Source organism: Pollicipes pollicipes, unplaced genomic scaffold (assembly GCF_011947565.3).
Source record: "Pollicipes pollicipes isolate AB1234 unplaced genomic scaffold, Ppol_2.1 Scaffold_4219;HRSCAF=4965_pilon_pilon_pilon, whole genome shotgun sequence".
Classification (NCBI taxonomy): Eukaryota; Metazoa; Arthropoda; class Thecostraca; order Pollicipedomorpha; family Pollicipedidae; genus Pollicipes; species Pollicipes pollicipes.
In genome coordinates this window covers 11,059,587-11,086,676 of record NW_023596448.1, presented here as the reverse complement: position 1 = coordinate 11,086,676, position 27,090 = coordinate 11,059,587, and the positions used below count along the sequence as shown (strand labels likewise).

Below are 27,090 nucleotides of genomic sequence, written 5' to 3'. Positions count from 1 at the left end.
CAGGCACGGACCGCCGTTCCATCCCCACCGGCTCAGGCACGGGCCGCCGTCCCACCCCCACCGGCTCAGGCACGGACCGCCGTCCCGTCCCCACTGGCTCAGACATGGACCGTTGCCCCACCCCCACCGGCTCAGGCACGGCCCGCCGTTCCATCCCCACCGGCTCAGGCACGGACCGCCGTCCCATCCCCACCGGCTCAGGCACGGACCGCCGTCCCATCCCCACCGGCTCAGGCACGGACCGCCGTCCCGTCCCCACTGGCTCAGACACGGACCGCTGTCCCACCCCCACCGGCTCAGGCACGGACCGCCGTTCCATCCCCACCGCCTCAGGCATGGACCGCCGTCCTGCTCTCACCGCCCCAGGCACGGACCGCCATCCCGTCTCCACCGTCCCAGGCCCGGCCTGCCAAGCCGACCGCTTCGGATCGGTCGTGGAAGCCCGAGCCGTCAGTGGCCTGCCTGCCGGCGGTCTGCAGCCAATACGGCACCAGCCTGGGCTGTGGGGATGACAGGTGCCAGAAGCTGCACTTGTGCGTCCTCCTCCTGGCGGACATCTGCAAGTTCGGCGACGCCTGTCGCAGAGGCCACTCGCTGACCACAGTGCACAACCAGGTGAGAGCGGTCGTCAGTGATCACGGAAGGGCTGAGGAGAGTGCGGGTAATGGAGAGAGTGACGGAGGAGGGGGGGGGGGGGGGGTGGGGGTGCTGCCAGCCTGAGCAATGTCGCCAGGGGGGACCGTGTTCGGGATGTGTCCTCTCATCATAACGGTGTCGCCCTCGAACTTGGGATGTTAACGATGGTTTCCAACCAAACAGTGAGCCTTTTAACCGCAGCATTGGAAATAGCTGGCCTGGCCCATTAGGGGGCATTTGGTGTTACGTAGATATTAGTGTTCTCTTCACAAATATTACGGATTTGGCGGTCATTTCCGCACAATTTTGCAAGGTGGAGGGCGTTTGCAAGCACTATCTTTAGATTAGGCTTCGCGTACCAAAGACATCTTACCAAATGTCAAATTTTGCTTTGCCTTGTTGGGTTGGGTCGGTAAGCCAAAACAGAAGATGTGAAACAATGACATCTATATTAAACAGATCCCCACCTGGATCAGGAGCTGTATCGCATCGCGTCTACTTCGTGCCATATGCAGGAAATTATACATGTAATGTATGTTCGGCATTATTGGCATCATCATGCAGTTGTAGTTCTAATCAGAAGTGTGTGCGCCAACTTGACGCGTTCGTGGTCGGACACTTCCAACCGTGGAATTCTTTCGCCCTTCGTATGACAAGGAACCTACACAACGTACAAACCTACACTGGAACCTACAGTGAAACCACCTCCTCACATAGCCTCTCCTGATCAAATTCACTTTTCAAGTTATCTGGCTTGATGTATCAGTATTGAGTACTCTTACAGGATTTTCGGAATAATTTCAAAATATCCCACAGTTCCGCGCACAGAAAGTTTAATGCAAAAGCCAGTGCGATCTCATTCTTTCGTTAAGGACCTCGATCGAAGAAAGCGTTTCCGGAGTAAGGCAAAGGCCCAAAGTGAGTGAGTATAGCTGATATCACGTCATTCGTTTTAAAATGGCATTGTAAATTATATCTAGGCCGCATGTAAGTTACAAACTTAACCACTTTGGGCGCACGATTTCTCCGACATGGAGGGGGTAAATCATGAGTGGAGGGTCAGACTGGAGTATTGAGGAGATAAACCGGCGCGAAAATGACATTTTGTGAGCAAAACATGAAAAACGTCCTTTCCAACGGTGGAATCGGGGGACAAAACATTTTGGGAACGTTAGGGGGAATATCTTCCCCGCATCACCCCCCCCCCCCTGGTTACATCCACATTATCCGCAGCAGACCCTGTCGCAGAGTAAAAAAAACATCCGACCAAATCTGAAAAAGTAGCTTTTCCCCGTGCTCAGAAAGGTAGGGCAATTTATAAGACCCGGGCAGAGACCAGCGCTGGGCCGGAGAGCAAGCAGAGTCTATCGCTGGATCGGGCGTCAGGACAAATGCTGTCCCGTGCAGGCTCACAGCCAAAAGTGAGGATCCCTACCGGGACGCCAGACTGTATGCCGGGACGCCAGGCTGCACGCCGGGACGCCAGGCTGCATGCCGGGACGCCAGGCTGCATGGCAAGACGCCAGCCTGCACGCCGGGACGCCAGGCTGCATGCCGGGACGCCGGGCCAGGCGCAGACACCACGCGTCAGCGCACCCCGAGACCAGGGCTGCTCAACCCTGCAACACGCTATGAAGAGAACAGCCCCAGCTGATGTCTGACTCTGATTGGCTCCTTTTTTAGAAATGGCGAACAGGTCTGCTGTGGTACAGCCCGCTATTTGTGCGCAATCCTGCAAAACTTCAGCAGTTTCCTCCCAAAATGAAGTTAATGTTTGCCACCGGCGGTACGAAAGCGTTGGTACAAAACTAGCAGAACGTTGGCAGCACGGGTGACGTAAAGCACGCAATTGTGCCGCCTAAGCTCCAGGGTGGTCGGCTGAATACCAGGCGCTTGGGTGGTAGGGGTCAACTCGAACACCCCTAGATATTTTAAATATTCAGGGAGATATAAATACCAAGTTGACAGGTCAGATAGGTCTCTATGTGAGCTCACTTGCTTCAGGTTTTCAGATACTAGGCCGTCATTTTCGCGCAAAATAATGTCAAACAAGGTCAAACTCCAGATCGGTGACCGAAGCGTGCGCTCAGATCTCCCCAAGCAGCCATTCTCGATTTAAATAACACATATGGGTGAAACGTCAATGGTGTTCATATCAGGTCAGTGAACTTATTCAGCCTTAGGAGAAAAAAGGCCAAAAATGTTCTACATTGTGCTAGTATATGTATTTACAATCGGCCACAAATGCTATCCTAGACGCATACTATCTCTTGAAACCAAAAGTGTGATCGAAGTCAGTTTAGGTCAGTGAACTTCTCTGGTCTTTATAAGTCATAATAAGAAATCCTTTGACGTCGTGGTGGTCCGGAAGTCGGAACAAGGCGTACTAAAAGTGGTTTACTTTTTACCTTGATCTGACGTCCGTACCCGACCCATAATCAAAGGAATCAATCGCAATTCTAATTTTGACAGTCTAATTGTCTCAGACAGCACCTCAGAACTGCATGAATTCGTCTTACACCACGCTGCCGCATCATATTGAGCATCTCGGTAGGAGTGGCTTTCGCTGACCGTCATGGCGTGGCTTTTGCAGCGATCTTACAAGGTAGGTGTAATTTGTGTACCAACATGTTGGCTACTTAGCACACGCCCGAGTGGGGCAAGCAATCTGACTCCCAAAGGTTTTTACAAAGTAATTTTTGAGCAACACGTAGCCCCGCCATACTGCATACCTGGAGGCATCTGAAGAGGATGTTATGATCTGCAAAGTTAGATGTACTTTGCAAGGTTGCTGACCTATGGCAGGTCAAATTCATGCCGTGGATGTCAGCACAGTGAATTTCTATGAAATCGTTCAGCCTGATGCGACAACGAAGTGTGAGATACATCTCTGGCATAGCTTCTAAGGCAATGCTCCGGTGGAATTTAAGAAAGTCATGACTTTAATTGGTATAGGGTGAGGTATAAAGGTCAGGCCAAGGTCAAAATCAATCCGCTTTTTCACTGAAGAGCTTGCGTAATGAGGTACTTTCTGATGCTTATTTCAAGTTTATTAATAACAGTGACCACAATAGACATCCTCCATGGGCCTCGTAAATACCAGGCCTTTGCTTTTAGGAAGGTACCATCTAACAAAGGCCTTAGCTCTTATTCGAATAGCAAATCAACACAATCTCGCAGGTGTTTGGTCACCATGACCTTCTAAAAATCAAACAATGCCACTGACCTAAAAGAGATGCCCATGGACATCTGCTTAGAACAGTTATCTAGGTTCAAGGTGATTACATGAGGAGGTCTGGCTAGCCCTTTGGACGCTCGTCTGAAGTTTGGCGTTGTATGACCTTATTTGACCCGAAGGTGACAACCTATGGATTTAAGAAATGAGAAAATGAGCTCACATACGTACCAACCCATCCTTTGCGTTTTGTGTCGCCAGGCTCATTATTTATTTTGGATCTCATAGAGTCCAATTGACCCACCCGAGCATAGGATATTTAACTGGCCATCCGGACTCGTGTTGATTGCTTTCAGTTGTACAAAATTTAGCGTGGCCACACCATACCTGTCCGGAGCTTATGTTGAAATAGCCTTTGGGATGCATCCAAAATTGACCTCCCACTCCAACCGAGTGTGTGCTTATTATCATCAGCTTGTACGTAGTTACACGACAGAAAAAAAGTCAGTAGTACAATGGCATAATACCAAACTATATCTTGCAGATGGTGTGCAACAAGTTTGGACTTGAGACCACCCGGGAACTGCTGTCTATCCAAAAGTTGCAGCTCGCCTTTCAAGGAAGTGGTCGCGTGACAGAAGCATTTTATCACAAACGCCTGGAAGTGTGCTACAAGGCCGGCTCCGCGAGTCCTTGCTGTGAACATCTGTGCAACAGATTGCATATCTGCAGGTAATGCATTTTCTGAGCTCTGTACACCACGCGTTATTTTATATCGGCACTCGTAGGCGTCTTCTAGCTTGGGCGTCTGAAATTTTGCACGTTCCTTTGTTATACTTTGGTGGCGGTGTGTGTATGTGGGGGGGGGGGATATCTCCCGAATCGCTTTCACTTGACTTAGTTGCATTATTTTACACATCAGGTCACCAAGCTACGTCTCTTTTCATATTTTGCAACGGCGAAAAGGCCACCAACCAGCGTTCAGTAACCCAGTTGTGGCTTTTGAATAATTGTGTTATTTATCAGAAGGCGCAGGCTGCATGAAAAGGACATTAAAATAGGCACCTTTGATAAAAGTCAAGTACACAAATATGTCGCTCAAATTCAACACCGCCATGTAAGCAATATTTAAATATGCATGCAGCTGACAAACGGGAATGGAACTATCGTTCGGCGAAGTGACTGCCGTTACCTCGCTGACTTAGAGATGAGTATCACTCGGAAGCTAATTCAAAATTTTGCAAATGGTTTTGAGGTTTCATGGGTATCTCCCAGCATATGCCCATGTCATCCGTTGAAGTATGTGCATGCACTGAACCGGAAGCTTACGTCTGCACAAGGTCCAAATCCCAATACGTCATGAAGTGACGTAATGAGGTCACAAAAGTCCATGCGATGTAAATGGTGGCACACTGGCTGAACCAACGTTGATTCACGGACACATTACATGTGCGCGGAGATAAGACCACACGCTTCAGCTGTGACCTCGTTTAATTCGGACTGTCGGATACCCTGTCGGATGGCTCTGGAATGTCGGAAAAGATGAAAGCGTAAGCAATCTGATGCGTCACAATTATATTTTCGGATTCTCGGTTAACGGCTTGTCTGGGAGTGCAACTGACATTGTATCGACCGACATTCTCCCCGCCCCCTCTCTCACGCTGCCTGATAGCCTCAGCCGTTGAGCACGTCGCCCCCCCCCCCCCCCCAGGCTCACAAGGGAGCCCAACCTACCGAAGTGTGCGCTTTGTTAAATGCTGTCGACTGTTGAGATCGAATCCGTACAGGTGAAACAAATTTTCAGATCTCGAGTACAGACAACAGCAGCATAATGGTGTCAGCAATTGCAGCATCATTCTTTCAGAGTGTTTCTCACGTGTGTTGACATTGGGACTTGGCTCTTGTTACCTGACTCTCAGTATAGCCGCTGCCACTGAGGGTCAGGTAATGTTCCCCTGACTAAGCAGGCGTTACCTGACTCTCAGTGTAGCCGCTGCCACTGAGGGTCAGGTAATGTTCCCCTGACTAAGCAGGCGTTACCTGACTCTCAGTGTAGCCGCTGTCACTGAGGGTCAGGTAATGTTCCCCTGACTAAGCAGGCGTTACCTGACTCTCAGTGTAGCCGCTGTCACTGAGGGTCAGGTAATGTTCCCCTGACTAAGCAGGCGTTACCTGACTCTCAGTGTAGCCGCTGTCACTGAGGGTCAGGTAATGTTCCCCTGACTAAGCAGGCGTTACCTGACTCTCAGTGTAGCCGCTGCCACTGAGGGTCAGGTAATGTTCCCCTGACTAAGCAGGCGTTACCTGACTCTCAGTGTAGCCGCTGCCACTGAGGGTCAGGTAATGTTCCCCTGACTAAGCAGGCGTTACCTGACTCTCAGTGTAGCCGCTGCCACTGAGGGTCAGGTAATGTTCCCCTGACTAAGCAGGCGTTACCTGACTCTCAGTGTAGCCGCTGCCACTGAGGGTCAGGTAATGTTCCCCTGACTAAGCAGGCGTTACCTGACTCTCAGTGTAGCCGCTGTCACTGAGGGTCAGGTAATGTTCCCCTGACTAAGCAGGCGTTACCTGACTCTCAGTGTAGCCGCTGCCACTGAGGGTCAGGTAATGTTCCCCTGACTAAGCAGGCGTTACCTGACTCTCAGTGTAGCCGCTGCCACTGAGGGTCAGGTAATGTTCCCCTGACTAAGCAGGCGTTACCTGACTCTCAGTGTAGCCGCTGTCACTGAGGGTCAGGTAATGTTCCCCTGACTAAGCAGGCGTTACCTGACTCTCAGTGTAGCCGCTGTCACTGAGGGTCAGGTAATGTTCCCCTGACTAAGCAGGCGTTACCTGACTCTCAGTGTAGCCGCTGCCACTGAGGGTCAGGTAATGTTCCCCTGACTAAGCAGGCGTTACCTGACTCTCAGTGTAGCTGCTGCCACTGAGGGTCAGGTAATGTTCCCCTGACTAAGCAGGCGTTACCTGACTCTCAGTGTAGCCGCTGCCACTGAGGGTTAGATAATGTTCCATTGACTAAGCAGTTAAGCTCAGTCAGGGGAAAATAGTGAACGCTCACAGCGACTCGAGCTCACAGCGCCACGGGTGGGCAAGTATGAGGCAGGAGCTCGCTTACATCGTGATGACATTTCCGTTGGCAGCTCATCCAGATTATGCCTTTCATTCTAGGCGATTTTTGGCGGGGAACTGCACCAGAGTGATGTGCACGTTTGGCCACGATCTCCACACCACGCACAACAATAATGTGCTCAGCCGACACAGGGCGACCAACCTGCACGATGACGCCATCTTGGACCTGCTTCGTGAGAAATATCCTGATTGTCAGAAACAGGTAAACAATGCTGTGTGGAATATGGCAGGTGAGGGAAATGCCACAACAGGCTCCAGATATGCGCACATACTCCACACTAAACTTTCAGAGACGAAGCTTTCTAAAGCAAAGGTCTATTTCTTGACAAACAGATATTTTCTAGCATGTTCACCATAATAAATGCCACCATTCTCCATCAATTTTGATGGATTTAGGTAACAAGGCATTTAACTTCCTACACGCTTAAATAACGTGTATGATGATAATATATATATATATAATAACGTGTATTTTAACATACACATGAAATTTATACACGTCATCATCAATTCTTTTCAGGTAGGTAACAAGGCATTTCGATCCAGCGGGAGCAGTGATTTATCATGTTGCAATTTAAAGCTGCAAAACCTAGACATCATCTAAATTGGGAGTGAAACCGCACGTAGACACAATACATCGCAAACTAGAAATATCACAAGTTGCGTACGCTAAACACAGACGTGCATAAAGAAGAATCAGCAGGCTTTAAGTTCATGGCCATAAGCCAGTCTTAAGTTCCACAAGCCAAATCAGACAAGCCTAATGTCAAAGTGAATGCCCAGTTAACAACGTGCCACAGCTCATAGTGCACTTCAAATCGGATGTTGGAATTACACTTCATTTTTTAAGTATTTTGAGAAAACTGGTTCTGTATACCAAATCGAACGCGTCTGATTTATGAGCAAACAGTACCAAAACAGACGGGATATTCCCATTTACGTTACAACTGATAACTGGTTTGCTATGCGTGTGTATAAGTTTCCCTTATTTCCCGTCATAATATACACATCTACACACAATAAACACCAAACACCGCACAACACCATATATCACCATATAAAAACACCATGTATCACGTCCGTTATACATCCAATCGTTTGATCTTACCTAAACAACGTCATAAGTCACTTGACGAAAGCACGCCCTTGAAAAACCTGCCGACAGGCGACGCATTTGTTCAAACACATCTGTCGGTCCCTCCCCTGACCGTCCATAACTTTTTTGTTTTTCTTTGCATCAGCTGATCTGTGAGAATTGTTTCCCTTTGATAAGCGGTTGTCTTTTAAGTACGTCCCTGATATGGCTGGAGTGGTTCAAACCAGCATTAGACATAAGACCAACAAACATTAGACAGATGCTTGAAAACAAGCACCTGTCTAATGTTTTGTAAATAGCTGAAATAGATCATAACGACACCCACTTAACACTTAAGAATTTGGCGTCTCTTTTCTGTTTGGTGCTGACTAAAGTCTGCCCAAGGAAAAAGGTACCTACCAAAAACACGTAGATGTCCGAAAGTCCTTCCGCAGCCTGTGATATAAGGACTATCATTTTTAGAGAAATCCAAATTAGGTGGTTTAAATTCATAACAGCCCGGACTTTTGACCAGAACTCATGACCTAGGCTGTGGCCGCCTGTTTATACTTCACTGCTACATCGACTACCGGAACGCTTCTTCGTCCCTGACAGTATCATGCGTGAAGTCCAGTGTCGGAGCGGGCGATGTATGAAGTTCAGTGTCGGAGCAGGTGATGTATGAAGTTCAGTGTCGGGGCAGGCGGTGCATGAAGTTCAGTGTCGGAGCAGGCGATTTATGAAGTGCAGTGTCGGAGCGGGCGATGTGTGTAGTTCAATGTCGAGGTGGACGTGCATGAAGTTCAGTGTCGGAGCGGGCGGTGTATGAAGTTCAGTGTCGGAGCAGGCGAAGTATGAAGTGCAGTGTCGGAGCGGGCGATGTGTGTAGTTCAGTGTCGAAGTGGACGTGCATGAAGTTCAGTGTCGGAGTGGGCGGTGTATGAAGTTCAGTGTCGGAGCAGGCGAATTATGAAGTGCAGTGTCGGAGCGGGCGATGTGTGTAGTTCAGTGTCGAAGTGGACGTGCATGAAGTTCAGTGTCGGAGCGGGCCATACCTGTCATGTTCTTCAGCGCTCTGAAATGGGGGTGCCGGTAGTGTAGTGGTTAACGCGTCCGCTTTAACCACTGCATAACGTGTGGGATGTGCGTCTGGGCAAAACACAGGTACGAGTGGCTGCACGACCTTCCTGCCAAGGTGAGAGGCAGGCGATACCATGATATCCACAGCAGCTGAGAGCGTCGTAAAGTTCACACACACACACACACACACACACACACACACACACCACACACACACACACCACACACACACAACACACACACACACACACACACACACACACACACACACACACACACACACACACACACACACACACACCACACACAACACACACACACACCACACAACACACACCACACACACACACACACACCACACACACACACACACACACACACACACACACACACACACACACACACACACACACACACCACACACACACACACACACACACACACACACACACACACACACACACAACCACACACACACACACAACACACAACACACACCACACACACACACACACACACACACACACACACACACACACACACACACACACACACACACACACACGTGCGCGCGCGTTCCGAAACGTAAGCTAAATAGTGCTGTCGGCTGAAACCCGAAGATGCTTTGGTTCGCGAGTCAGAGACACATTCCACGGTATTTGACGGCGATGAGGATGGTGGACAAGGTCCTGGGCCCACTCGCTATTACCAGGTTGAATTCGGCAGTAGAATGTTTCGTGTCGGAGAGTTCCACCGACCCTCAAGTAGTTGAGTAGAGTCTGGTAGACCACATGCATTGTCCATGCCTGTCCGCACAGTCGCTGAGATCTCGCCACTGTCGTCGCCCAGTCCGATGTATCAGTACGTGCATCGGGGTATGGCCTAGCTCTGGAGGTCTAGCTCCTGTAGCGGTTCAGTCTGAGACGCCGGTGCGTCCCCTCAGGATGGTGTGAGGTCATCACCCGTGGTCGTCCGCAATGACAGTCAGTACGCGTCACCAGAATGATGGGTCTCGCTTCCGTCGTAGCCAAGCCTGACAAATGAGCGCTCTTCCCAGGGTGCCAAAGACTGCGGTCCCGACGGCGCTACTCCATGTCATCAGCAGCCTCGCGCGGCGGCCGAAGCGAGCCAAAAGGAAGGTGGAGGCCAGATGGATGGCATTACCGAGGAGCTGCAGTGTCCGGTCTGTCTGGACATGCTGCAGAGAGCCACCACGCTCGGCTGCGGACACACCTTCTGCGAGGCATGTTTGCGGGATGTCCGCGAAAGCGACCCCAAGTGTCCGCTCTGTCGCCGGCGCATCACGTCGTGCACGCGCTCCGTGACGCTGGATAACATCATCAGAAGCTTGGCCGCCGACCGCTGATCGATGGCCGGCTAGGCTGGGGACACATCAGGGGCTGGAACGGCGAGAGGGGTCTGATAGTACAGAGCATGTGTTTTGCCAATGTTGCACAGCTTAAGCCTGTGGTCATAGCCATATTCTCCGGAGATATAAAAAACCGGAGAAAGGACATTTAGGTGCGTTGGTATTTCGGCAACATGTGCTTGTCCAAACGAAAAGCAGAAGTGAACTCGAAACTCCCTGCCGATGACTCTGCTCGATTTTTCAGTTGTTTTTTTACACAGCTTTTACAGGACACCAATATACAGGTGTACAGATCAAATTATCAGCATTGTACATCTAGCAACGTTGCCGCAAGATACCAGACCGTAAACTTAGCGTTGGTGTCGATATATGGCTACTTGCATACCGTTACTTGGGCAAGGCCTACAGCAACGTGTAGTCGATAAGGCGCATAACAGTTGCATCGTATAGACCGATGAAAAAGCGAATGGCTGAGAAGAGCTGCCGTGCCCTTGGTAGCGCTTCATTGATGATTTGTCGGCGAGTGGGGCAGACTGGTCGACGGAGATTATCGCAGCGGTATGTTATGACACGGTCGTATGCAATGTTAATAAAAATGACATGCTCCATGTTAAAGCGATGTCGCCCCGTTCGTTTTACTTTGGACCACTATACCGTTGGTCTACATAAAGCAAAAGCAATTTAAATGATGCATCAACCGGGAGGAGCGAGCAAGTATTTTAATGTTTTGTCAGCTACAGCATCAAACTAGTCATATCAAGCGCAAGGCTGGCAACCTGAACGGATGCAAGGCGTGGGATGTGTCTAAGGTGAGGGTGAGAGAACATTGCTGGAAGTAAGCAAGGAAAGTGGAAGTTGTGAGAACAGGGCATCGCAATCCCACCGCCAAAGTCTTGTGGAGGCAGGTGGAGAAGCCATTTAAGAAAATTTCCATTGAAAAGGGAAATGCCTCATTGTCCCGACGCTACGCATGGAGGCGAAACAATATGAAAGTCAAAATTTTGAAGGATTTCACGGAACACGAACGGGAATTGGGGAAAAAGAAATATAATCCTTCATACGATGTCACCTGCCCAAATTTTGCCGTCTGTGGGCAATACACCTTTGGCCACGGGGCCCCTCGTTTCGCAGCCAGCGTGTGGTTCGGACACGTCAGACCCCTAGTCTCGAAGCGAGATCGTTGATGCCGCCGGTGGCCACGTTGCGGCGTTTGCAAAGTCAGCTGACTGTCCCTGCCGCGATACGACAGATAGCCGCAGATCACCCCGTCACTGATAGCCCAGTGAGAGGGTCTCAATATCAGCCATGGCGAGCTTATCGAACGGCACTGCCGGTGGCGGCAGAAACCGCTGGCCAGCCTATCGAGGCTGGGCGAAGGGGGCCAGGTGGGTTCAGTGCAGGGGCGAGACACGGCGGTGATCGCGTCCCTGAGGACATGCGTTGTCCAGCCATCACCTTGTGATCGATGTCACGCCTCGGTGGTCAAATGTGATCAGATTTATTTTCGCGGAAAGAAAAAACGTATTCGTGTTAGAGGTAAAGCACTGTTTTTGTTTCCCCTAACTTATGAATAGCTGAGCAGGCACAGAAGGCCGAGAAATTGCCGCCTTTTGCGTTTGCCACTGCCGATTTGAGCTAAAAATGAACGGTACGCGAAAACAGAACGCCAACAAGTGATGCCGGAAAGGCACAGTTTAGCACAGCTCCCCTCGATGAAAAATGCAAGCATGCTTGCTGAGGTGTAGTAATTCGTTTGTTTACAAACCAAGTCCAAACACATCAGGCTTCCCGCTGTAGACATTACATTTTATAAAGCAGATTCCAGCTCTTTCAAATACAGCGCTCAATGAGATAGTTGGCGATCACGGGGCTTAGCGTCTACCCGTTCAGTGTGCTTAAGCCGCTGCAGGAGTTTAACTGTAACCAGTGGGGTGCACCTGTTCAAGTAGACACCACCACACTCATCCAGCCACAAAAGACGCGGCCTGTCCCACTTACACTTATAGTCCTGATCCGATTTGTTGTTCGTTTTCGAATGCCGCATACCTTCAATGAGCACACTCCCCAATCGGAATGAGAGCTCCTGGATGTCCTCCCGGGAGTCGCTAGTTCGCGTAATGGGATGTCCTGAAAGGTGACGTGATGGGCGATTCACACTGCCGGCCGATGGTATTCCGCATGTGATATTCTGCGGGATCATTAGACCCGCCGCGCACGAATAGCGGTAGTTTAAAAGAAGTGTCCACCTTTGGGGCCTATTTCAAAAACGTCCTCTAGTGAAACCTTAGGACTAGTTACGTCCGGGCAGTGGATAGTGCCACTGCAGCACCAGCATTACGTAATAATGATGCTGATGTTGATTATTTTCGAGTCCGAATTATACTTTCAACGCTTCGTAACAGCACTACGCTACTTCCCTGCAGTCGCGACCACCGTCTTCGAGATAACCACCGCGCGCACCTCTACTGGTGCAGATAACAGAACGTTTGTAATTGGCTCAGCAGGCAAGGGCCTCTTACCGAGAAGCACTTAGGTTGAAGGTTGAAGCAGTGCGCCACATGAATGATATCATACTCCCATTCCCAAAGCCAAAGTGCGCCTCGGAAAGAACCACTGTGGTTAACGCCATAATAATAACATAACGCCAGAACGCTATAACAGGGAATAAGTTAAAGACATAACATGACGTGACGTGACGAATAAAACGTGACGAGCAGGAAAGTTTTAAGGATAATGTTCCGCATTTGAAGATATTGAAGCGCGCATCAGATAAAAAGAAGCAAGCCCGCTTTTGTTTTACTTGTTAGTGGAAAGGGCTGCTCTAGACAACCAGACTTGCATTCGACTCAATTTTTTCAGCCGGCTCAGGACTGGCTCACACATTTTAGGCTCCAATTCAACCCACCACTTAAAGCCGCTCCAAATTGTTTGATTCCATGCAGTTCAGACTCCTTGCTTGCATCGCATCATTTGACCTACGGGCGTCAAGTGACATTCTTTTGCAAGGGCCTTGCCCCCCCCCCCCTCCCCTAATGTTGGGAAGGGTCCCCAATGTTGGCTTGATTCTCCCCCCCCCCCCCTCCCAATATTCTTTGGCTGGAAAACTACAAAACGTATGTAAAAGATGACCATAACACAAAGACTATCTTCTTTGATCTTTCTACGTGGTGACGTCTCGTACCACTCTCACAACAAAAAGTCATCGTTGTTCTCACCACCAGAGACAAATCGCAACAGCTGAGCGGATAAACGATGCAATAAACTTCACATATCTGGGACCACAAAATACGCATTGCTATGTGGGGTCAAAGTGAAAAGCTCTGAAATGTGGGGTGACCTGAGTCCCCCATGGCTGACCCCGTCTCCGTTCCCCACAACCAAAATGCGTGCCGCCCCCCACGACCGCCATAGACGAGCGCCACCGGCACCCTGAAGTGGCCTCTAGAGGGGGGCCTTCACTTGCCGATCAGAAGAGACGCGTGCGTCCGGTGCCTGCTGCTTGGATCTACCCCTGCTTGGCTTCTATGCTGCTTATATGAAAGACTTTTCATAAGTTATAGAAAAATTCGAAGCGTCTGAAATTTTCTTAGACGTCCTGCTTGCCACAATAATCGTCCCATGAATCACCCAGCGTGTTTCGCAGCGGAGAGAACCTGTATGCAAGATATGGAATTAGGATGCCCTTAAGTGCATGCATATCAAAAGGAAAACATAGATGTGATGACTGTCGACGAAGACTGCCGATATGGAAAGTTCTTGAAGACGGAAAAGCGTAGGGAAATATTCCACAGTGGTGCTTATCGCAACTGGGCGCGAAATGGGTGGCATATGACACCTGTTCGCTGTTTGTGTAACGGTGTCTCCTGTCACAGTCTCAAAACTGAGTTAACTGACATTCTATCTTATTATCGATAGGGTAACAAGTGAAACCCCGAGCCTGTGTACCTCGAAATAATCTCTGGTCGAACGGCCAAAGACCAGGGGTGTCACTTTTCAGCATTTTTGCCGCCCCCCATGCTAATCTGAGGCGTCTATGCAATGCTTTTCTTAGCAGCCCTCAATGCATAAGGACACAAAATAAGAGCCGAACCGAGGAAATGCCGAAAATATCCCTGAAATTCCTGTATATTGGGTACCTGAAGACATTGCCATTAGTTCCACGCTCACTTTGTATCACATGATACCATGTGGGTACCTTATGTGCTTTTGTCATTCGATTGTTAAAAAGGTCTGATATATTAACCTGCAGCTGAGTGGCAACGCCTCACGTCTGCATGTTAATGAGCATGGGGATCCCCTGATAGACAAGGCATGTTCCTTGCACCAAACTCCGGGAGCAGCAGACGGAGCCGGTCGTAGACACCTGTCGGTGACGCCGGCAGTCCACCTGCCCTGATACGCCCTCCCATTTGCTGCGCCCCACAGTGGCTGACACCGCCAGCTCTGACCCTCGCTTCTGCCGGCGTGACCCACCCCGTACCTCTTGTTGGTCGCAGGAGCGAGGGAAACTGTAAAAAACGAGTGCTTAGAGGTATTTTAGGAGTTTCTTTTCACGTACCTACCGCGGCAAGCCTTGTAATAGATTTATTCAGTGGTTGGGAGGTGGACTCGAGTCCCCAAAGTTCCCCTCCCAACAACGCGATATTCCCCTCGCCTGTGTTCGGTCGTGTCCCAGCCCAGCGTCCTATGCTCGGTCCTCGTCCCAGCGCCCTGGCTGTTGTGCCGGCACCGGTCGGCCGGGGCCCTTGGCCCGTCCCGGCGCGCGGTTCGGGTAGGGTGGCTGCATTCTTCGGACGGGTTGGTGCGTAGGGCGGGCACTCCGACCCATAGGCCGCCAGACCCTGCCGAGCCCGCGCCGAGGTCGCCAGGGCTGTAGACTCGCTTGCCAACTCGCCTGGGTCGGTTCCTGAAAGTGTTAGCGTTCGCGTACTAGGTGCGTCGGTGAGTGTGCTTTGCACCTCATCATTTCCGTTCCATGCGTTGAAGCCTTGTGTGGCCGGAATCTTTTTTAATTGATTTGATGTGTTTGATACGACCGGTAAACTAAAGGGCCTCCAGTGCCGTGCGATATATATATATATATATATATATATATATATATATATATATATATATGACATGGTTCAAAATAACGGATGCCCTCGGTGGTACAGGTATCAGTTTCATTTGGGAGAGTGAAACCCGTTCACCAACCGCAGCACACAGTCGACAGGGAACGGTGCTGCCTATGCTGAAAGGCTTCCATCCCAGTCTAAAACAGGTTCATTGGTTGGGCTGTGACTGGCTGACCTCATGCAAAACTAAAGCAAACCATACAGGCACCATGCCGAGGACCAGGGCCTTAGGTGTGTATTGCACCTCCTTGCCGAGGACCAGGGCCTTAGGTGTGTATTGCACCTCCTTGCCGAGGACCACGGCCTTAGGTGTGTATTGCACCTCCTTGCCGAGGACCAGGGCCTTAGGTGTGTATTGCACCTCCTTGCCGAGGACCAGGGCCTTAGGTGTGTATTGCACCTCCTTGCCGAGGACCAAGGCCTTAGGTGTGTATTGCACCTCCTTGCCGAGGACCAGGGCCTTAGGTGTGTATTGCACCTCCTTGCCGAGGACCAGGGCCTTAGGTGTGTATTGCACCTCCTTGCGATCTTACATCGGAAGACCGATGCAACGAAGTGGGATCGGTAGACGCCTGACAGGACGTGGCAATCTGTAGTGCCCAGAACAGGATCAAACTCTGACGTCTCAGGATATGCCCGACACCACCGTGCCACCGTGCGTGATCCGCCAATGTTCGCAGCTGATTTTCGACCTATGTAGAAAAGATCCCATCTATTTATGTTTCTGTCTGAACGGCAATAAACTGGCCTTCAATTGTGTATTGGGACTTAAAACAATCAAAGGTGTTATGCTTTAAGCACATGGGTTCAAAGGTCACAATATGTCATTATATGCATCTAACTGACCTTAAATGTCATGTTGATCCATGTTTAATTTCGATAGAGGCTGTCTGTCAGTCCCTGACTGCAGACCATCAGCCCCTGACTGTAGACCGTCAGCCCCTGACTGTAGGCCGTCAGTCCCTGACTGCGGACCGTCAGCCCCTAACCGTCATTATCCAACAAGATCAAGGAGGCGGTAAATCTGGCATGTATATCGATTGTTGGCGTTCCAATCCTTTTACCGCCCATAATTAAGCTTTGCTGTGCATTTTTTCAGACAATATGCTCCTTAGGCTGTGTTCGCTAACGTAAACGGAAATATGGGTTTCGTGACTTCATTGCGTTTTTTCGTCTGTTTCTATTTTTTTACCGGTACGACGCATGGCCTTCAAACTCGCAGGATCGTGTTTCCGTTGCATATTTCATCATAGACATCCAATCCAATTTCATCATTTCATCATTTATCATTTCATTTTCAATTTCAACATTCCATCCAATCAGAGGGGAGTGCAGTGTTATCATCCGTTCGAATTGTGAAATGATCCCACTGTCAGCCCCTGACCGTCATCATCGAACAAGATCAAGGAGGCGGTAAATCTGGCATACATACCGATTGTTGGCGTTCCAATCCTTTTACCGCCTATAATTAAGTTCCAGCACATATCAGACTTTTTAAAAAGAAAATTGTTGTCGTGAGTATTTAAAGATTACTTTGACACTTAAAGTTCCCAAGAAGACAGTCAAAAGGTGCGGGGAATCATTTTAAGAAATGATAAAGTTCGGATAAGACAAACCAACATATAGTCACTGCCATCTACCCAACATTATCTCAGAGTTGTCCATTTGTCAAATTTCGAACTATTCTGAAACCGTTAATTCGTCAAGTGGGGCAGCAAATTTTGCCAAACATCACCCCTGGCCGTGCATTCCTAACTGCGACCGGCCTGCCCGCAGTGTGACGGTTAGAGTACTGTGGCGGAGGGAAAAATACCTGAAGTTGCGCACGGAGAGTGCGATTATATGCCTTTGGTACCGCTGGTATGGAGCTGTCACCTGCCAGTGTATCCCCTTTGTCCGAAAACGGTGTCCATTTTTCCTTCAACCCTCCGAAGGCGTCTCACTCAATCCCGACGGCCAGCGGCATCGGCGATTTGCGAAGCTACAGCACCCAAACTAAAACATGTATGTTCTTGTACGGCGGGTAGCACCACGCGCATGCGATGCCATTGTGGGAGCACTGCCAACAATATAAATCGCCCATCGGCCGACATGACTGTTATGTTCAACTCTTCCGTTGACGGCTCATTACCAACCGCGGTGTGCCTGCCATTGACATGATGGCTACGATACGGCGACCCGAGAGGAATATTTGCAATCGCACGCGAGGAGTGACACTGCGTGCATTCGATAACATAGGTATAGGGCTGTCAGCTTCCATTGAAACACACATGTCCCACGACGGCATTCATTCCTTTCGTTCGACCTTCCTGACAGGTTGTCACTGAATGTGCCGCATTCAGCACAAATGTAGAAACGATGTCACTGTGGAAGCGCTGTCGACCGGCAAGGGAAGTCGCTCTTCGGGCGACAAGGCCTTTCGTGTCCAAATCACCACTGTATCGCCAATTGCCGCCGGCGTGCCCGCGGAGTGGTGGGCAGATGACGGAGACACCAGAAAGCATTCCTATAATTGCGCGCAAAAGAACGTGGCCGTGTGCGCACAGCGCTGGGAAATGTTGTACAGCTTTCAGTACAACGCACTTGTCCGATTACGCCATTATTCTATTGGGTCGACCCTGAAATTGCAACGCTGAAAAAACGATGTTATTGTGACCAGCAATGAAAATCGCCTTGGGGCCAAGGTCACATCTTTTGTTTAAACCACATCTTATGGGATCATCACTTGCTGCAGCCGGTCTAGCCGTAGAGTGCTGGCTAATACATCAGCCAAGAAAAATTGAAACAAAAAAGCGGAATAAAAATTAAACGAACGATTTTCTACCGCACTGTTGTATTACCAAGTCAGTAACAAGCCAGTGAACATACGCTCCTTGCCGCCAGGAAGAGCGCACTTACCCTTTCCGCTGTCACGTATCTGGTACATGAGACACCAACGCAGACATACTGACGAGGTTTATCCCGAATCAATGATTAGGCCATGACACTACACAACATGACCATCTCGTGTACACCTGAAAAGACAGTCCGATCTCCCAGTCCGACAATCCGCCGCGTTCCTGACACTGGCACAGGGCCACCACACTCCTGACGCTGGCAGAGTCGCCGCGTTCCTGACGCTGGCAGAGTCACCGCGCTCCTGACGCTGGCACAGAGCCTCCGCGCTCCTGACGCTGGCAGAGTCGCCTCGCTCCTGACGCTGGTACAGAGCCTCTGCGCTCCTGACGCTGGCAGAGTCGCCGCGTTCCTGACGCTGGCAGAGTCACCGCGCTCTGACGTTGGCAGAGTCGCCTCGCTCCTGACGCTGGCACAGAGTCACCGCGCACCTGACGCTGGTACAGAGCCTCCGCGCTCCTGACGCTGGTACAAAGCCGCCGCGCCCCTGACGCTGGCACAGAGCCTCCGCGCTCCTGACGCTGACACGGAGCCTCCGCGCTCCTGACGCTGGTTCAGAGCCTCCGCGCTCCTGACGCTGTCGGGCAGTGCGATACTGTGTGGTACAGGCCCGCCGTGTCCAGGGGCGGGCGCTGAGCCCCGCTAATGGGGCCGCATGCCGCCCGTCTTCCAGACGGTGTCCTTGAGCCAGGCGGCCTCGGGGCGGTCCAGCAGCTCGTCCAGCACATCGTGCAGCTGGAGCTGGCTGGCGGCGCGATACTGCAGCTCCAGCGTCTTGGTGGCCAGCGCCAGCGCCCGCAGCCGGGCGGGCGCGTACTGACGGCCCGATGTCCGGATGCTGCGCGTGGGAGAGAGAGACGAGCGTATCATCAGCGGCGCGAACCCACTGGCCGCGGCCGGACGGCCATGTCCGTCACAGTCCGATGGCAACGTCGTGAACAATTCCCAAACGTTTTCACGATGCTACGAACGTCAACATCTCGAGACATCAGACGTTTTGACCGCCATCGGCCTGGTCTCCAATGGAGTCCCAACAACCACACGCCAACGCTGACGTCGCCTCGCGACCATACAGCTTTTGCCAGGGCGCCGGAAGGTTCCGGACCTCTTACCGTTTGAGCAGCGCGGCAGTCACCGTCTCGTCCATGTGTCGCTCGGCGGCCAGGTAGTCGGTCAGGTACTGGTCACGACCCAGGCACAGGTACTGGCGGTGCAGCAGCAGCGACCAGTCGACGGGCTGGTCGGGGTAGGCGCCCAGCACCAGACGAGCGGCCGGGCACCTGCCGGTCGGGAGCGGCGGCAGTGGCGCAGCGGTCGGCCCGCGCAGCGGGAGGGAGCGAGGCGCGGCCCAGCGGCGGCGCACGGCGCGGCGGAGCTCCCCAGGTCACACAGACGGTCTCTCTCGCATGCAGCCAGCGCCGCACCGCCGACCGACGGGAGCACTCACGGCAGCTCGTCCAGCAGCAGCTCGTGCAGCTGCTCGCGCGAGCGGCGCAGCAGCAGCGCCGGTCCGCTCGGCAGACTGAGCGCGCCCGAGTTGACGGCGATCTGAAGCGCCACCAGCTGCGCCTGCCGCAGACAGGCGTCCGCCTGCGAGAGCATGTCCGCCTGCCGAGCACCCGTCGGGGACTCAGTCGCCGCCCCGGCCGCGGGGCCGCCCACCGCCCAGCCGATGACGCGGCGGTGGATGCCGCGTTCCCTGACGCTGCCACTGGGCAACAGTGTGTTAATTACGAAGAACAGACAGGGTGCAAAGGTTTGTGAACAGCTCACCTAGGGCTGTGGAGCCAGCCAAATGACAAGCTACCTGCCAGATGAACGAGAAACAGGCTGCCAAAATCCAATGGCTTTATACCGAGGCTGGCAGATGTCGCACCACGCAGCAGGATGACATCACCGAAGTAACGTAACGCTGTTCGTGGTGGTGATTTGTGTTTTAAGGGCGCGTCGGCATCGGGGCCATTTTGCGCCCACTCGATGACGGTTATCTACCTCTGCGACGACGCGATAAGTATGTTGTCAACTGACAACAGGTAGCATCACTGGCGCACTTACACTGAGGGGTGAGTGAAAATAACGTCAAAGTCAATGTGTGCTAAAAATGCGAGTATATCTCCAAGTTCACCACATGGGTCTCGACCGAGTAACCGATGAAGGGGCGCTGGAGGAAAAAATCGTCGCCTCTCCGTCTCAAGGCGCCGACATGAGACGAGCACATGTTCAACAGACAACCGGTCCCCGCATCTATCACACCGTGGCACATCCCTACGCGTCAAGTAAAACGAGTGTGTGGCGTATGTATGACCCAACCGAAGCCTACAAAGGGCGACTTCCTGGAAGCGGCTTCGGCGATGGGAGGATTCCCAATCACCCAGTTGGGGCTTGATTTCCCTGAAAGCGTGGAGATGTTGGTCGAACATGTGCTGCCACGTATTGCGAACGTAATTGGAAATGACTGACTTCAGATCTCGAGCGGGTACATAAATTGGTATTGGGTTTCTCTCACATGCCGCAGCTTTCGCTGCGGCGTCGGCTATTTCATTCCCCATTATTCCCATGTGGCTGGGGATCCACATAAATGTGATACGACAGGAAGTGCTGTCCAGTCATTCCAATTCCTCCCAAATTGAGCGAGTCAAAAATGAGTGGTCACGCGACATCGCCGTCGGGTCTAATGATAACGTAACGCTGTTCGTAACGGTACGTTGTTCCTGAAACGTGGAAGGGGACGCGGAGGAGCAACACGTCACCGGAGAGACGACATGAAGGGACATTCTCGGTCAAACACGGCGTGGCCGGTCGGCACAGCGGTCGCGTCGGACCGGGAGCCGGCAGGGCGCCACCGCCCGGCGCCGCCGCGTCGCCACCGGTCCGGGCTCGCCTCACGTGTCGGTAGAAGGTGGCGGCGTGCCGGTAGGCGTCCAGCGCCTCGGTCAGCTGGCGCGCCGTTTCAGCCGGCTCCAGCGGCGGCGGCTGCAGCAGCGCGTCGGCCGAGCGGCGCCAGTCGGCCGCCGCCTCGGCGTAGTGGCCGAAGCGCCCGGTGACCAGCCGCAGGCAGGCCAGGTCGTCCGGGTGGTGGCGCATCAGGTGGCGGCGCAGGGCGGCACCCAGCCGGCCGTCGCTGACGCCGGCCGTCAGCAGCTGCTCCAGCCGGTCCTCGCGGATCAGCAGCTCGAACACGTACGCCATCTCGTCGTAGCGACCGATGCCCATTAGTAGACGCACCTGTCGTCCAAGCACAAGACACCACCTCACAGCAGTGGCGGCAGAGGCACGTGCCGTCCAAGCACAGGACACCACCTCACAACAGTGGCGGCAGAGGCACGTGCCGTCCCAGCAGAGGACACCACCTCACAGCAGTGGCGGCAGAGGCACGTGCCGTCCCAGCAGAGGACACCACCTCACAGCAGTGGCGGCAGAGGCACGTGCCGTCCCAGCACAGGACACCACCTCACAGCAGTGGCGGCAGAGGCACGTGCCGTCCCAGCACAGGACACCACCTCACAGCAGTGGCGGCAGAGGCACGTGCCGTCCCAGCAGAGGACACCACCTCACAACAGTGGCGGCAGAGGCACGTGCCGTCCCAGCACAGGACACCACCTCACAGCAGTGGCGGCAGAGGCACGTGCCGTCCCAGCACAGGACACCACCTCACAACAGTGGCGGCAGAGGCACGTGCCGTCCCAGCAGAGGACACCACCTCACAGCAGTGGCGGCAGAGGCACGTGCCGTCCCAGCACAGGACACCACCTCACAGCAGTGGCGGCAGAGGCACGTGCCGTCCCAGCACAGGACACCACCTCACAGCAGTGGCGGCAGAGGCACGTGCCGTCCCAGCACAGGACACCACCTCACAGCAGTGGCGGCAGAGGCACGTGCCGTCCCAGCACAGGACACCACCTCACGGCAGTGGCGGCAGAGGCACGTGCCGTCCAAGCACAGGACACCACCTCACAACAGTGGCGGCAGAGGCACGTGCCGTCCCAGCAGAGGACACCACCTCACAGCAGTGGCGGCAGAGGCACGTGCCGTCCCAGCACAGGACACCACCTCACAGCAGTGGCGGCAGAGGCACGTGCCGTCCCAGCACAGGACACCACCTCACAGCAGTGGCGGCAGAGGCACGTGCCGTCCCAGCAGAGGACACCACCTCACAACAGTGGCGGCAGAGGCACGTGCCGTCCCAGCACAGGACACCACCTCACAGCAGTGGCGGCAGAGGCACGTGCCGTCCCAGCACAGGACACCACCTCACAACAGTGGCGGCAGAGGCACGTGCCGTCCCAGCAGAGGACACCACCTCACAGCAGTGGCGGCAGAGGCACGTGCCGTCCCAGCACAGGACACCACCTCACAGCAGTGGCGGCAGAGGCACGTGCCGTCCCAGCACAGGACACCACCTCACAGCAGTGGCGGCAGAGGCACGTGCCGTCCCAGCACAGGACACCACCTCACAGCAGTGGCGGCAGAGGCACGTGCCGTCCCAGCACAGGACACCACCTCACGGCAGTGGCGGCAGAGGCACGTGCCGTCCCAGCAGAGGACACCACCTCACGGCAGTGGCGGCAGAGGCACGTGCCGTCCAAGCACAGGGCACCACCTCACGGCAGTGGCGGCAGAGGCACGTGCCGTCCCAGCACAGGACACCACCTCACAGCAGTGGCGGCAGAGGCACGTGCCGTCCAAGCACAGGACACCACCTCACAGCAGTGGCGGCAGAGGCACGTGCCGTCCCAGCACAGGGCACCACCTCACGGCAGTGGCGGCAGAGGCACGTGCCGTCCCAGCAGAGGACGCCACCTCACAGCAGTGGCGGCAGAGGCACGTGCCGTCCCAGCAGAGGACACCACCTCACGGCAGTGGCGGCAGAGGCACGTGCCGTCCCAGAACAAGACACCACCTCACGTAAGTGGCGCGCCCGCTGCCGGCGCGCCAGGGGGCCGGCCTCAGCCCGTCCGCAACCCCCGCGCTCTCACCATCAGTCGGAAGTCGGTCTTGACCAGCAGCCGGCGGACCAGCAGGCGGGCTCGCGTCAGCACCGAGCTGATGCCCTGCAGGTTCAGGCGAGACGTGTGCGCCGTGTGAGCCGCCACCAGCAGGCCCACCTGACAGTCGTCCCCTGACGGACAGACAGACAGACAGACAGACAGTCAGACAGTCCCCTGACGGACAGACAGACAGACAGACACGTGACAGGCGCGGCCCGACGGCCCGCGCATGAAAGCCGCGACCAGAGTTGCACGACGGCGTTGTTGTCTGACGGTCACAACACGGCAGACACTTCACATTCGTTACCCGACAGATAACTGACAGCTGTCACCCAACGGTCAGAAAAGCACGTGACAAACGTCGGTTGGTCGCTGAACGATATATTGATGAGTGGACCCTGGCCCCATACGGAATAATCGGCCACTGGATGTCACACGACAGACAAACAGGGGACAGCCATTATCAAACATACCACACTTTTTGGCACGCTTGTCAGCCGTCGCCCGACTGACAAGCCACAGACACCATCTGACAGTGACGTGTCAGTCACCCGACAGTGGCGTGACAGTCGTCTGACAGTGGCGTGACAATCGTCTGACAGTGGCGTGACTGTCGTCTGACAGTGGCGTGACTGTCGTCTGACAGTGGCGTGACAGTCGTCTGACAGTGGCGCGACAGTCGTCTGACAGTGGCGTGACAGTTGTCTGGCAGTGGCGTGGCAGTCTGACAGTGGCGTGACAGCCGTCTGGAAGTGGCGTGACAGGCGTCTGGAAGTGGCGTGACAGGCGTCTGACAGTGATGTGACAGTCTCACAGTGGCGTGTCATTCGTCTGGCAGCGGCGTGACAGTCGTCTGACAGTGACGTGGCAGTCACCCGACAGTGGCGTGACAATCGTCTGGCAGTGGCGCGCCAGTCGTCTGGCAATGGCGTGACAGTCGTCTGGCAGTGGCGCGCCAGTCGTCTGGCAATGGCGTGACAGTCGTCTGGCAATGGCGTGACAGTCGTCTGACAGTGGCGTGACAGTTGTCTGGCAGTGGCGTGGCAGTCTGACAGTGGCGTGACAGCCGTCTGGAAGTGGCGTGACAGGCGTCTGGAAGTGGCGTGACAGGCGTCTGACAGTGATGTGACAGTCTCACAGTGGCGTGTCATTCGTCTGGCAGCGGCGTGACAGTCGTCTGACAGTGACGTGGCAGTCACCCGACAGTGGCGTGACAATCGTCTGGCAGTGGCGCGCCAGTCGTCTGGCAATGGCGTGACAGTCGTCTGGCAGTGGCGCGCCAGTCGTCTGGCAATGGCGTGACAGTCGTCTGGCAATGGCGTGACAGTCGTCTGACAGTGGCGCGCCAGTCGTCTGGCGATGGCGTGACAGTCGTCTGACAGTGGCGTGACAGTTGCCGCACGGCGGAACCCTGAGGTGAGCCAGGTGGGACCCCGCGGCCCCCGGCCCGGGCCGACCCGGACACCGGCTGCAGCTCCGAGCTCACCATATCCGTCCGACTCGGGGAACGTGCCGAGGTCCTCGGCCGTGGCCAGCAGCCGGTTGCCCAGCAGCACTGGGTCCGGACACAGCGTCAGCAGCTCCTCCAGCTCCGACCTGCCTGCGGACGGGCAAAGCCAGGCTCACCTCATGCTCACCGCCAATGGCGCCCCGCTCATGGCACTTGAGTATCGGCACAAAAACACGATTTGCATATACACTATTATACATTGTTTCACCATCGCTCAGAGTGGCAAGATGCAGAGTTAATAACGCGTCACGTAATAGTTATCACAGCGCGTACAGATCTACTTTTCACGAAGATGCAACGTGAACGAGACAGATGGGCGGACGGGACACAACTAATTCATTTGACACGATCAAACTCCCCAGGGCCTCCTTTCATAGAACTGGTGGCGTCACTAAGCGCTGTTGAAAGGCTTACGCCGAGAGATTGCCCGACACCGCGCAGCCGCATCCGCGTGACCCTGGGGGAGAAGGAAGGACACCTGAACCCGGCCAATGCCCTGGACCACAGTCACCTCCGCGCCCCGTCCGCGCTGAGAACCGACCTGCCTGGACCTGGTCGATCGCCTGGGCCAGGAGGACTTCCGTGACCTGACTGTCGGGCAAGCTAAGGCCTAGGATCAGGTCGGCGGCCAGTCGGTACCGCCCGGCGCCGGGGGACCCGCGCAGCACCGAGACGAGCAGAAGCAGCGGCTCCTTTGTCAGCACCAGCTCCTGACGGCGCGCGCGCACACGCGCGTCAAGAGACAGGACGACATCGTCACCGCGCGCCATGCTGATGCACGCTAGCACGTTACGAGACGCCTGCCGCAGTCACCCTGTAACTTACACGTCGGCTGTCCCACCAGTAATCCGCATCCGAGAAGAAACAACTCCACAGACACCCCCTAGAAAACCCTGTGGATACCTATAAGGACCATCCACAGCCAGCACTGAGTGGGGCAGCACTAGACTGCTATTGCCAGGAATCCCCCCCCCCCCCCGCCCCTCCAATGAGTGATACAGTATGCGGTGCTCGCCACCGGCGTGCCTGTCCGGCGGCGCTGGCGGCACCCGCACCGGCCGGCTGCCTGACTGCAGGGCTCACCTGGTAGGACATCTGGAGGGCCTGGGCAGCGCGCACGCAGGCCAGCACCCGCTGCGCCAAGGCCTCGCCATGCCGCAGCCCGGCGGCCAGGGAGACCATGTCCGAGAGGCGCGGCTGTGGCAGAGAGCCGCCGTCCCCGCCGTCCGGCGTGGACAACGCTGCGGAGACGACACGAGTCAGGAGGCGGCGACCGTGAGGAGACGCTGGTAAAGAGGACAGCGGTAGAGAGACAGAGACAGAGACGGGGGCAGAGACAGAGACAGAAACGGAAACAGGGGCAGGGACAGAGACAGGGACGGAGAAAGAGACACGGACAGGGATGGGGACCGACACAGCCAGACAGGGACAGAGACAGAGACACTGAAAAAGAGAGACAGAGACAAAGACAGAGAGACAGAAACGAAGGCAGAGAGACAGGGACAGAGACAGGGAGACAGAGACAGAGACAGACAAAGAGAGTAAGAGACAGAGGCAGAAACAGATACAGATGCAGATACAGACAAAGAGCACATGCGGCCAACTTACTGAGACTGTGAGCGTGGCTTTGGGTGAGTGGCCGGCAGACGCTGGCACTGTCAGTGTCCGGCAGTCCGTCCGGCGGCGTCCGGCCCGGTTGGCTGGCAAGCCCGGCCCCGGCGCTGCCCCCAGCACGCGCCACTCCCTGCCCGCAGCGGCCGGTCGCCCCGTCGGTCGGCTGAGACAGGCGTCGGGCGCGTGCCGCCGCCGGCTCGGGCGACTCGGCCGTCCGACTGGGCTCCGCGGGTGCGAGCCCGGCCCCCGCGACTCCGCTGAGTGCCTCCGCAGAGTCGGTCCCACCGCGCGCGGCTGGCCCCACAGACTCGGCCATCCTCAGCAGCTGACGGATCCGGTCCAGCTCCTGTTGACAAAATACCGCAGACCACGGCTGACATCGACAGGCGCAGCAGACCACGACTGACATCGACAGGACGCCGCAGACCACAGCTGACACTGACAGGCGCAGCAGACCACGGCTGACATCGACAGGCGCAGCAGACCACGGCTGCTGATCGACATC

At 54.4% G+C, this 27,090-nt stretch overlaps 1 protein-coding gene and 1 long non-coding RNA gene across 2 annotated transcripts; one reads left to right on the top strand and one right to left on the bottom strand.

Annotated features, from left to right (window-relative positions):
- The first annotated feature begins 414 nt into the window (after window positions 1-414).
- Window positions 415-7,067, top strand: LOC119095512 (uncharacterized). Its single transcript, XR_005093915.1, has 3 exons — window positions 415-615; window positions 4,356-4,543; window positions 6,980-7,067. It is a non-coding gene; the product is annotated as an uncharacterized LOC119095512 (long non-coding RNA).
- Window positions 7,068-18,405: 11,338 nt separating this feature from the next.
- On the bottom strand, window positions 18,406-26,659 carry LOC119095642 (spatacsin). Its single transcript, XM_037218508.1, has 9 exons — window positions 26,580-26,659; window positions 26,055-26,212; window positions 25,513-25,681; window positions 24,948-25,061; window positions 23,450-23,592; window positions 21,360-21,698; window positions 19,921-20,081; window positions 19,586-19,753; window positions 18,406-19,311 (listed from the first exon to the last, which is right to left on the bottom strand). The coding sequence occupies exons 2-9, from the start codon at window positions 26,151-26,153 to the stop codon at window positions 19,116-19,118; spliced, it is 1,389 nt and encodes a 462-aa protein (XP_037074403.1). The 5' UTR covers window positions 26,154-26,212; window positions 26,580-26,659; the 3' UTR covers window positions 18,406-19,115.
- Window positions 26,660-27,090: the final 431 nt, after the last annotated feature.

What these genes read in the sequence shown, in the direction of transcription:
- LOC119095642 (XM_037218508.1), bottom strand. Translation starts at nt 26,153, where the DNA reads ATGGTCTCCCTGGCCGCCGGGCTGCGGCATGGCGAGGCCTTGGCGCAG. An exon ending in CCGCCACCTTCTACCGACAC is followed by an intron (nt 20,082 to 21,359) that starts GTGAGGCGAGCC and finishes GGTGCTCGGCAG; the next exon opens with GCGGACATGCTCTCGCAGGC. An exon ending in CTGCTGCTGGACGAGCTGCC is followed by an intron (nt 19,754 to 19,920) that starts GTGAGTGCTCCC and finishes CCCGACCGGCAG; the next exon opens with GTGCCCGGCCGCTCGTCTGG.